Source organism: Oncorhynchus kisutch, linkage group LG26 (genome assembly GCF_002021735.2).
Source record: "Oncorhynchus kisutch isolate 150728-3 linkage group LG26, Okis_V2, whole genome shotgun sequence".
In the NCBI taxonomy this organism is placed as follows: Eukaryota; Metazoa; Chordata; class Actinopteri; order Salmoniformes; family Salmonidae; genus Oncorhynchus; species Oncorhynchus kisutch.
In genome coordinates this window covers 29,913,583-29,925,930 of record NC_034199.2, presented here as the reverse complement: position 1 = coordinate 29,925,930, position 12,348 = coordinate 29,913,583, and the positions used below count along the sequence as shown (strand labels likewise).

Here is a 12,348-nt window from a genome sequence, read left to right as displayed (position 1 = left end):
CCTCAACCTAAATTAACCTCAGAGTTTATACTTATTCCAAAACTCTATTATTTTTCCATTCATTTTCCTAATAGGAATGGCTGAATGAACCAGAGGTAACAAATTTCAGTTTTTTAGGACTACAAGCTGGGTCCTTGCTATCAGAGCTCCTTGGAACCCGACCCCATTTAAATTTAAATGTAAAATGGTTACATATGGGTTAAGGTTCGGGTATGGGTTAAATCTTGGGTTAGCGTTTAGGGTAGGAACGTCCCAAGCCCAAGGATATGTGATAGCACTAACTCAAAAAAAAAAACGTACTACTTGTCTCAAGCTAAAGTGTAAAGGTCAAGTTTATATTTCTATGGCCCCTGTTTTCTATGCCTCTGATATACAAACATACAGAAGATTAAGTAGTAGATGTGTTTATTAAAAATAAAATAAAGATTTGTATGTTAAATGCAGAGGGCTTGTCACCTCTGAGTTGTCATGGAGATAACTTCCGCTCGCAATTTGCCGCCCAGCAGGGCATTCTGGGATTACGGGGTCCCCCAAACTGTCATGGCGTCCTAGGAAGATGGCGACTGCCATACAACAGGCTTTCCTGGAGTATCTAATAATTTAAATTCAAGGCATTGGAGACATAGCTAGGTAAGATAACGGTGTAAATGTGTGTTATACAACAACTATCGGTTGTCTATAGATATATATATTTTTTTCAGATGAATCAAGACAAATAATCTATAGACGGCTAGCAATCTGGCTAACGTTTGTCGAGTGAGGCCGGGTGCTGATTACGGCGTGTCTTTGTTAGCTAACCTGAAGTGGCTAGCCAGATTGCATTTTAATTTTCACACAATTATTAAAAGTAGTTAAGCTAAAGCTAGCTAACTTGTTGTTGGACCCTCGTTGATAACTAGAAAGCATTAGCGAGCTACGCTAGCTATATGAAGTTAACTTGATAGCACTAGCGAGCTGACGTTACTTAACTACTTCGGTTGCTATGTAGTTAGCTAAGCTAAATCGTAGCCAGTGATCTGCCTGGTTAACTATCAAGTGTTATTGCCTGTTGAGATGGGCGATTACAAAACGGTTGCCTGGCTCTGTAAGTGGGTCATTGGTTATGTAATGCTGCAGCAGAGAGTGTGTTTTTATTTTTGTTGTGTACCTATACTTAATGTAACCCTGTGGACACTTATAGCAGTTTTTTTTAACGGTAACGTTAGTATTTCATGTAATTAATCTGTATTGTCTTGACATTCGGGAAACAAACTGTTGAGTGCCCTGGAGTAACTGCTTTGTTTTTCCCAATAGTGACAGAGGGCCAAGAGAACGGTGGACTGACTGCCAGGGGCCAGCGATTTTTAGGCCATCAATCACCCCCACAGAGCTGATAAAATGGAGTGTGCAGTTGACACACAGCCAGGTTTGTGATCATGATTTGCAGAAATATCCCTGTAATGTGAGGGATAGTTATTCTCACGTAGATGGTTATACCTACATTTGGGAAATTCATGGACTGAGAAATTTTCAGCTGACCTTTACTTGGCGATACTTAATTAATTATCATTTGGAAGGTACCAGTGAATTATAAAATGATGTTTGTGGTTGCTTGTGGAACTCTGAAAAACAAGGAAATATTCAGAAAGATATTAAGAAGATATCCTCTTTCTGTGGAGTCAATATTTTTCTGATTATACTTGACAATTAGCATACTTCCAAATTGAGAATTAAGGAAGTATGCGCAAGTAAAGGTTTGTTGAAGGTTTCTTTACCATCCTTTCAATAGACCATCGGCTCAACCTCAAACATAAACTAGCTATGATGCTGGAAGTTCATGCTGGATTGGCTAGATCATGATATGCCAATGACACACACACCAGAGATTGCCTCTGCCTGGCCACCCTTTCATTAGGAATTGCTTTCACACGTTGTCCATGTGAACTCCCCATATTCTGAATCTAGCATAACAAAGAAATGTGATTGGTTAATCTGTGACTAAAGAATGTGGTTGGCTAATCTTTAAATGAGGAATGTAATTGATTAATCTGTGCAGGCGGGGACGAGGCTGCAGAGCAAGAACACACTCTGGAGGAAACATCTGCAAAGGAAGGAAGTGAGACACCGCAGAAGAAGAACAAGAAGCACAAAAAACACAAGAGCAAGAAGAAGAAGAAGAAACGTGGCAAGGGAGAGCGAGAGACGAGCTCAGAGTCGGCCCCGGAGTCCGACGTAGAAAAGCCGCCAATCAGAACCAGAGCAGGGTGAGGCTCCTCCCATTAGAACCAGAACTTGATTTGACTCATCCCATGAGAACCATAACTCTGCTAGATTCTGCCCATTACAACCAGACCAGTGCTGCGTTCAGTTTGCGTGAACATTTGCTACTTTGCGGAAAGGCTTGTACTGAACGACACATTTCCCCAAAAACTTGTATGTTCTTGAACAGGCTCTGTGATACGTTTGCTCCATTTGATGGGTGTGCCGGGGTGTGGCTTGGAGCAATGATTTATGTATTTAAAGGGAAAGGTGAATTTTGAAGCTACAACCCAGCCCATCCCTGTTTTTTAACTGACTTCAGTACAGCATCGTTTCTGTTCAATTAAACGTTCTATCACGTTTTTATGTACTGAATGCAGCCAAGTGCTAGGCAGAACAGGGTGTTGCCTGGTCACCTCTAGATGGTTTCCACACTGGAATATAGGAGGTAAAGCAGCAGACATGTAAATCCAACAGGCTCTTGTTTGTTTGGCTCTAAACAATTGGGACAATTGTGATTATAGTATTCATTATATTTGCGGCTTTAATCAATATATTTTCTGTTTTTAGCCTGAGGAGTGCTGGCCCAGTGGCCTCCGATACAGGAGTAGACACGAAAGAGGAGGCAACAAAGGACTTGATCACAGGTAAGGAGTTTGGGCCAGGTGTCGGAAACAAACCGATGCAAAGGGATTTTTTAAAAACTGATTCTTGTGTACCTGTCCACACAGCTATACCTGAGGTAGAAGGTGACGCTAAAGCCAGAAAACACAAAAGACATGCTGGGAAAAAGAAGAGAAAAAGGAGGAGAAAAGGGGAAGAAAAGCAGGAGAAGAACTCTTCTTCACACTCCCTATCAGAGAGCGAATCTATGTCAGGAACAGATTCTGAGTCTGAGGGGAAGCCAGCTGGCATGGTAGTGCAGGCTGTTCCCATGCAGTCTAAGGTCAGGCAAGAGGAGCGAGTTCCCTCCCTATGCATCACTTTGGCCCAAAAACAGGAATCTCTGAAACTGATGTGTCAACCCTCAGATAATGAGTCTGCGGATGCAGGAGGAAAGACAGAAGAGAAGGTTTCCCCTGCTAACAGGGAAAACCAAACCATCTCTGTCACAAAGCCGGAAGATCCACGGAGCGACGGGAGCTTCAGCCACACCCAGGAGCTTCCTGACATCATCCCCAAGCAGGATGGCCAGAAGGAGGAAACCAACCCAGAGCAGAGGTCAAAGGTGAAGAACCAGGCTCCCTCCAGGTCAAGGTCAGGGTCGCTGACAGACACTAAGATGGCTAGATCGAGTCTTAGTCGTTCGCCAAGCCCTAAGCGGTCCAGATCAAGTCGCAGTCGTTCACGAAGCCCCGCCGGATTGTCTAGTCAGCCTGTGTCTGGCAGGGGCAGGTCTCGATCTGGCTCAAAAAGCATGACTCCCAAGAGGAAGCAGTCCAAGTCCCCCAAAAGGACAAGACGCAAGTCCCCTTCTCTGTCCCCCAGGAGAGGACGCAAGTCCCCATCTCTGTCCCCCAGGAGAGGACGCAAGTCCCCATCTCTGTCCCCCAGGAGAGGACGCAAGTCCCCATCTCTGTCCCCCAGGACAGGACGCAAGTCCCCATCTCTGTCCCCCAGGACAGGACGCAAGTCCCCATCTCTGTCCCCCAGGACAGGACGCAAGTCCCCATCTCTGTCCCCCAGGACAGGACGCAAGTCCCCATCTCTGTCCCCCAGGACAGGACGCAAGTCCCCATCTCTGTCCCCCAGGAGAGGACGCAAGTCCCCATCTCTGTCCCCCAGGAGAGGACGCATGTCTCCCAAGAGGGGACGCAAGTCCCCTTCTCTGTCCCCTAAGAGACGACGTATGTCTCCTCTGTCCCCCAGGAGAGGACGCAAGTCTTCTCCTCTGTCACCCTGGAGAGGACGCAAGTCTCCTTCTCTGTCCCCTAGACGAGGGCGCAAGTTGTCTCCTCTGTCCCCTAGACGAGGGCGCAAGTTGTCTCCTCTGTCCCCTAGACGAGGGCGCAAGTTGTCTCCTCTGTCCCCTAGACGAGGGCGCAAGTTGTCTCCTCTGTCCCCTAGACGAGGGCGCAAGTTGTCTCCTCTGTCCCCTAGACGAGGGCGCAAGTTGTCTCCTCTGTCCCCTAGACGAGGGCGCAAGTTGTCTCCTCTGTCCCCTAGACGAGGGCGCAAGTTGTCTCCTCTGTCCCCTAGACGAGGGCGCAAGATGTCTCCTCTGTCCCCTAGACGAGGGCGCAAGTTGTCTCCTCTGTCCCCTAGACGAGGGCGCAAGTTGTCCCCTTCTCTGTCCCCTAGGAGAGGGCGCAAGTTGTCCCCTTCTCTGTCCCCTAGGAGAGGGCGCAAGTCCTCTCCTTTGTCCCCTAGAAGAGGACGCAAGTCTTTGTCTAAATCCCCTAGGAGAGGACGCAAACTGTCTCCATCTCCCAGACGAGGGCGGCGGTCTGAGTCCAGGTCACATGGCTGTGTCAGAAGGTCGAGGACCAGAACCCCCCCCCCTCGTCGAGGTAGACGTCCGTGGTCCCGCTCGCCTGTGAGGCAGACTCGCCGTTCACGCTCCAGATCTAGACGGCTCCATCGCTCCCGGTCAATGAGGAGAGGACGGCATTCCCAGAGCAGCTCCCCGTCTCGCAGAAAGAGGTCCCCCCCAAGGACACGACGGTCCCGGTCTCCGGTCAGGAGAGGTAGGCGGACTCGTTCCCGCTCCGTCGTGATCCTGAAGAGGAACAGGAAAGGTTCACGGTCCAAATCCCCACGGGGCAAGGACAACAAGTCCCGCTCCCGGAGCCGCAGGATATCCAGGTCACCAGTTAAGAAAATATGTTCTAGATCACCGAAGCGGAGCAGGACAAAGTCCAGATCCCCAGGATGCAGTAAACCATCAACATCACGATCACTATCGCCACGTAACCAGTCCAAGTCTCATACTCCTAAATCCAAATCCCAGAAAATAAACAAGCGTTCAATGTCAAAATCACCCACCAGCGACAAATCCAAGTCTGTCTCAAGCGACAGGCAATCTGAGAGCGTATCCCCAGAACGCTCAAGATCCAGGTCTACTGCCAAGGATCTAAAGTCTCCAAAAATGGCTGACAAGCATACTGCAGACACGACTGTGAATAATGAAGCGTCTACTAAGTCTGTTGGGGAAGCTGTAGCTGCAGCAGAGCCCTGGAAGCCCCTCACTTTGGCTGCTGCCTCCAGATCTACCACACAGGGCAAGCCAATGGCTGGGCATGCTGAAGAGAGCACCTCTGAGATTCCATCTGAAGACCATGACTCTGCAGAAGAAGAGCCAAAGGTGGCAAGAAGCCCAACAAGCTCCTCTGAAGAAGAACCGGATGAGCATGCTACGTCCAGGTCTGTTTCACCAGAGACTGTTCCTGCTGATCGCCGCTCCAGGTCCTCACCTTCTAAATCTCCCATTAAGAAGACATTTTCAAAACAACGGCAGTCCTCAACTTCAGCGTCTCCTAGTAGGAAGTCCCGATCACCTGCTGGTAGGAAGATGTCCACCTCTCCCTCATGGAGGTGCTCCCGGTCCAAGTCCATCTCTCCCTCTCAGTCCAAGTCTGCCTCCAGAAGGAGACGTTCCAAGTCCCCAGCCAGGAAAAGGAAGTCTGTCTCCCCGCCTACCAGACGGAAGAAGAGGTCTAAGTCCAGAAGTCCGGCCCGGCGCAGGAGATCACGGTCTAAGTCACCGGTACGGCGCAGGAAGTCACGTTCCAAGTCCAGAGTCAGGACCAAGCGCTCTAAGTCCCGCTCCCCAGCCAGAAGGAAGAGGTCCAAGTCTGCAGACAGGAGCAAACGCTCCAAGTCTCGTTCTCCAGGCCGGAGGAGAAGGTCCCGCTCCGGGTCGCGGCGGCGTCGGCCCGTCATGCGGAATCGCTCGTTTGACCGACGCGACCGATGGAAACGGGAACCAAGCCACTCACCAATCCTCATCCTCCGCAAGCGCCGTTCCACATCTCGAGGCCGCCGCAGTGCCAGCAAGACCCCTCCTCGTCTCACTGAGCTGGGTAAGACTACACCTATATATAATCAGGGTTGGGCGGATTAATTGAAACATGTAATCAGTTAGTGATTAGTTGCATGAAAAATAAAGTAATCGGTAAGGTAATCCTTTGATTACTCAATAGTAACAATCGATTTACATTGATTACTTTTGGTATACTTTAACCTCTAACACTTAGGGCCCTATACATTTTTATTAATTTTTTTGCCTGATTTAAAACAATTTTTTTTAACCGATTTTCTTCCACTATTCCAGTATAACCAGTATTCTTCCTTTTTGTTTTTCTCAGGTTTGTTTTGTAAAAAATATATAATTATTGAAATTGTATGTTCTAAGTTCACAACAATGCTTAAACCACACCAGGAGACTAGATTTTTATTTATTTATTAATATATTTAAAAAATGTTTAATTGTGGGTGTAGAAGCACTTTAATGCAAGTGCGCCAGCCAGAGACCATTGTTTGGTTAGCAGTGTTTCTGTAGAGCTCAAGTGATTGTCGAGTTGCGCTAAATAAATGGTAACTCGGTTTATGCAAATAATCATATCATTCTGCCAGGTAGGTATTGGCTACTTTGTTGTTAACATTTAATTGAGAAGATTTTTGGGAACGGCTTTTAATTTACCAGTAGACTGTCATTAGCATTATCGCTAACGGCTACACAGTGTAGACTACACATGTGAGCACAACACACACAGACAGGCATTCCTGTGCTGTTTCAGGATAATAATTTGTTGTTGGGCAAATAAATAAATTTTCTAATAAGTTAAATACATATTTTATATTGTTGAATTCCATTTTAATGTCTGGATACCGTCCGCATTTACCGCAGCGCGGCTTAAATAGGGCCCCAAACACCCAGACATATTTTAAAACTTTACATTTTTATAAAATCTAATATAGCATTTTTTCATTTACTAACATGATTATTTCCAAATTGGAACTAGTGTGGGAGCATAGCTTAAAAAACCTGTAATTCACATGTTCTATTTTATGTGCAAGAGCATAGTTACAGTACTCGTGTAAAACGTTTGTTTCAATCGTCTTATAAAGTATTGCCTAAATCAGTGATGGTCATGGATGTGTGGTTTGACAACTAGGAAATTCTTATTTTATATCAAAATAGTGTTCCAGATTCTTTATATTTAAAAAAAAATATATATTTTTTTTTTTTGTCTAAATCTTTTGGGGCAGTAATATCACATGCCTGGTTATTCTTTTAAAGTGTTTTCTTCACCATCTTAAATAAGCATGCCCCATTCAAAAAATGCAGAACTAAGAACAGATATAGCCCTTGGTTCACCCCAGACTTGACTTCCCTTGACCAGCACAAAAACATCATGTGGCGTTCTGCATTAGCATTGAATAGCCCCTGCGATATGCAACTTTTCAGGGAAGTCAGGAACCAGGAGCCAGTTAGGAAAGCTAAGGCTGGCTTTTTCAAACAGAAATTTGCATCCTGTAGCACTAATTCCAAAAATGTTTGACACTGTAAAGTCCATGGAGAGTAAGAGCACCTCCTCCCAACTGTCCACTTTACTGAGGCTAGGAAACACTGTCACCACTGATAAATCTACGATAATCGATCATTTCAATAAGCATTTTTCTACGGCTGGCCAAGCTTTCCACCTGGCTACCTCCACCCCGGCCAACAGCTTTGCACCCCCTGCAGCAATTTGCCCAAGCCCCCCTTGCTTCTCCTTAACCCAAATCCAGACAGCTGATGTTCTGAAAGAGCTGCAAAATCTGGATCCCTAAAAATGAGCTTGGCGAGACAATCTGGACCCTCTCTTTCTAAAATTATCTGCCAAAATTGGTTTCAACCCCTATTATTAGTATGTTCACCCTCTTTCGTATCGTCTGAGATCCCCAAAGATTGGAAAGGTGCTGCGGTCATCCTGCGGTCATCCCCCTCTTCAAAGGGGGAGACTCTCTAGACCCAAACTGTTATAGACCTACATCCATCCTGCCCTGCCTTTCTAAAATCTTCGAAAGCCAAGTTAACAGATCACCGACCATTTTGAATCCCACTGTACCTTCTCCGCTATGCAATCTGGTTCCGAGCTGGTCATGGGTGTACCTCAGCCACGGTCAAGGTCCAAATAGATATCATAACCGCCATCGATGAAAGACCGTCTGTGCTGGCGTCTTCATCGACCTGGCCAAGGCTTTCGACTCTGACTCTGCCGATAAGAATGTAGTGATTGACAATGTCCCTGGTTTCTCAAATGACCGCCTTGCCTGTTTCACCAACTACCTCTCAGACCGTTCAGTGTGTCAAATCGGAGGGCCTGTTGTTCCGACCTCTGGCAGTCTCTATGGGGGTGCTACAGGGTTCTATTCTCAGGCTGACTTTTTTCTCTGTATATATCAATGTCGCTCTTGCTGCTGGTGATCCTCTGATCCACCTCTACGCAGACGACAACATTCTGTATACATCTGGCTCTTCAATGCCACACAGCACTCCTTCCGTGGCCTCCAACTGCATTTAAATGCTAGTAAAACTGAATGCATGCTCTTCAACCGACTGCTTCCCGCACCTGCCCGTCTAGCGTCACTACTCTGGACGGTTCCGACTTAGAGTATGTGGACATCTACAAATACCTAGGTGTTGGGTTAGACTGTGGACTTTCCTTCCAGAATCACATTAAGCATCTCCAATTCAAAATTAGGTCGAGAATCGGCTTCATATTTCTCAACAAAGCCTCCTTCACTCATGCTGCCAAACATACCTTTGTATAACTGACTATCCTAGCGATGTCATTTACAAAATAGCCTCCAACACTCTACTCAGCAAATTGGGTGGAGTCTCACAGTGCCATCCGTTTTGTCACCAAAGCCCAATATACTACCCACCACTGCGACCCGTATGCGAATGTTGTTCTCTAGTTGCATGGATTCCTCTGTGTGCAATAGTGTGTAACATGATTTTTATCCCAGTCATACAATTATCTGTAAGGTCCCTGAGTTGAGCAGTAAATTTCAAACAAAGATTCAACCACAAAGACCACGGAGGTTTTCCAATGCTTTGCAAAGCTGTTCATATGGGTTAAATGGACTTTTTACAACCCAGGTGTGCAAAACTCTTAGACTTACCCGGAAAGACTCACAGCTTTAATCTATGCCAAAGGTGATTCTAAAATGTATTGACACGGGGTTGAATACTTACCTAATAAAGAAATATTAGTGTTTTATTTTTCATACATTTTAGTTTATTTTTTACAAATGTTCAAATTTTCTGTGTATTTTGTGTAGATTGTTGACAAATTGACAATGAAATAAATTTTAATCGTACTTTGTAAAATAACAAAATGTGGAGAAAGTTGAGTTGTATATCCTTTCTGAAGGCACTATATAACAGTACATTTTATGTATAGGTTTATGCACCCACCTTGAATGTGCTAGAGCAAAAGCCAAAACGTGCCCCCAGGGGGGGGCTCCAGGACCGGGTTTGGGAAACGGGTCCAGTTGTGTGATTGACCAGTGGGCCAGTTGTAAATGTTTTGGAAGCCTTATCTATTAATTCAATCACAAAAGAAGCTGTCCACCCTTGATGGTCGATCAGTAGAATCTCTGAGAGCATGTGAGAAGTCTTGATGGTGTGCTAAATGACAGCGGCGAGTTTTAATCAAATTTTCCTCTTGATATTAGAACATAATCCCAAAAGTAATCAGCCATATATGCTTTTCAAAATTAATCAGTTGCTCAATTACTTCATTTTATCAGATTACGTAATCCCAGTTACATGTAATTCATTACTACCCAACCCTGGGCATATTATCCAATGTACTGTTATTGTTTAGTACCCTCAGTTTAATGGTGACTGTTCTAGAAACCTTTACAACAGATTAGGTAGTCTGAAATTCCGCTGTTGACAGATGTCTGTTCCCTCCTCTCTCTTTCTTCTCCCCTTTCTCTATTCCCAGACAAAGACCAGCTCCTGGAGATAGCGAAGGCCAATGCAGCAGCCATGTGTGCTAAAGCAGGTGTGCCCATCCCAGAGAGTCTAAGACCCAAGGCCATCCTCCAGCTGCCCCTGCCCAACCCAGCCCCAACTCCCCTGAATCTGCCTCTTCCCCTGCCGTTGCCTCTCAACATGCCCGGCATGGGCATGCCCAATATGCCCAACATGAACATGCACATGCCCAACATGCACATGCCCAACATGCACATGCCCAACATGCACATGTCCAACATGCCCAACATGCACATGCCCAACATGAACATGCCCAACATGAACATGCCCAACATGAACATGCCCAACATGAACATGCCCAACATGAACATGCCCAACATGAATATGAGTATGCCCAATATGAATATGCCTAATATGGGCAATATGTCCAATATGGCCATGAGTGCTGCCATGGCCAGTATGACAGCTGCCACCATGACTGCAGCCCTCACCAACATGGCCCAGATGTCAAACATGCCCCAGATGGCCCCCCTCCCCACTATCACCAACAAGCCCCAGATGGCCCCCCTCCCCACCATCACCAACAAGCCCCCTCCTAGCCAGGTTCCCCAAACAACCCTTCCCCCCCTTAACCTGGACCACATAGAGGAGGTGAAGAGGAAGGTGACTCAGCAGGCCAACATATACAGCATCAAGGAGCTCACTGAGGTAAGACTTATAAGAGGCTTCACATGCAATGTATGTTTTAACAAATATCTACTTAATGCATTGTCTATGTAGACTCCCCATATGGATTACAGCAAGCATTACACTTTAGTTCAGACTCCTAGTCTTTGGTTTATGTAGTTGGGTATTTGAGGTTAGAAAGAGAAGACTAGACTGTTTTTTGGGGTTCTATTGTACTACTGACTGTTCACATCACAATGATTTGTTTTTGTTTTTAAAATCAATCTGTGTGTATATGTGTTTAGAAATGTAAGATGATAGCGGCGAGTAAAGAGGAGATGGCCATAGCGAAGCCACACGTGTCTGATGACGAAGATGAGGACAGGAAGCCACGAGGCAAGAGCTTCCTCAGTGTAAGAACTCCCATCCTTCATCCTAACATTCATCCAACATTCACACATATTAGATGCATAATGAGCAGAGTGATGACATTTTAACTTAGACTTTTCTCTTTATTCCGCAGTAACTTTTATTTGGGGCGGATCACATGAGGCGAAAGGAAACATCACCGGGCGGACAGAAGTGCGGGTTGTTGTGGTTACAGAGAAGGAACAGTGTCAGATACTGCCAGCCCCTTTTCCCTGGACAATCATTCCCTCCCCCAGCCCCTCACATCATGCTCTAGTTGTCTGGGTTTCCACATGCTTCCAAAGCCACGGTTGGATTCCAAAGCTACAAAGTAAAAATTGGCTACAAAAATGAGCTTTTTGGTCTTCATTTAGGATTAGGCATAAAGTTAGGAGTATGTTTCAAATCAAATTTGAAGAAGAAATTGTACAAATGCGTGGGGTTTAGCCATAATTATGACTTTGTGGCTATGGAAGCTAGTGATGACCCATTGGACAGATTGGAGTGTAGTGTGGTTACTCCTAGCTTCTACACATTGGTCAGACAGTTGTCTGGACAATGACTGAAGATAAATGAAAGAAGGAACACACTTTCAAATTTTGTCGACTCTTTCTAATGTTAAACTTTTTGTGTTTAGTTTTTGTGTTCAGTGATTAAATTACCAGCTCACGGTTCCTTTAGTGACATTTTAACCTGTGAGTGAACTGCTAGGACTGCCCTCGGTGCGCGCACCCACAGATGTCAGTAATATGATGGTCAGCTGTTTTTGTAGTGATGGGCAGACTGACCAGGTGTCTCCATTGAGAAGACAAACTGATCAGGGCTTTGGAGGATCCACTCTTAATGTTTTGTCACTTCTAGTATTTCTCTGGTGTTTTTCTGTTAAATACCTGATGTAATCTTTAGCTATTTTAATGACTTAAAATACATTTTAGGATTTCCTTGGTCAGTAGGGTATTATTTGGCTGGCTTTGTACATAATGTATTGATGATTATTAAAGGAAACCAGAAAATTACCTTTCTTGTGTTCTTTATGTAGGAGCTATTAAGGTCAGAAGTACTGATGTATATTATTTCATTCTAATCGGAGATTGGTTCAGACC

The 12,348-nt window shown here is 45.4% G+C and overlaps 1 protein-coding gene across 4 annotated transcripts; it reads left to right on the top strand.

Moving 5' to 3' along the window:
- The first annotated feature begins 496 nt into the window (after positions 1 to 496).
- On the top strand, positions 497 to 12,261 carry LOC109877781 (serine/arginine repetitive matrix protein 1). Of its 4 annotated transcripts, none has more exons than XM_031805642.1 (9): positions 497 to 630; positions 1,294 to 1,405; positions 2,036 to 2,243; positions 2,809 to 2,885; positions 2,970 to 3,726; positions 3,991 to 6,260; positions 10,182 to 10,879; positions 11,143 to 11,250; positions 11,361 to 12,261. In XM_031805642.1, the coding sequence occupies exons 2-9, from the start codon at positions 1,378 to 1,380 to the stop codon at positions 11,361 to 11,363; spliced, it is 4,149 nt and encodes a 1,382-aa protein (XP_031661502.1). In that variant the 5' UTR covers positions 497 to 630; positions 1,294 to 1,377; the 3' UTR covers positions 11,364 to 12,261. The 4 variants fall into 4 exon arrangements, with proteins under 4 accessions (XP_031661502.1, XP_031661501.1, XP_031661499.1 ...); XM_031805641.1 differs by having other exon boundaries at positions 3,760 to 6,260; XM_031805639.1 differs by having other exon boundaries at positions 2,970 to 6,260.
- Positions 12,262 to 12,348: the final 87 nt, after the last annotated feature.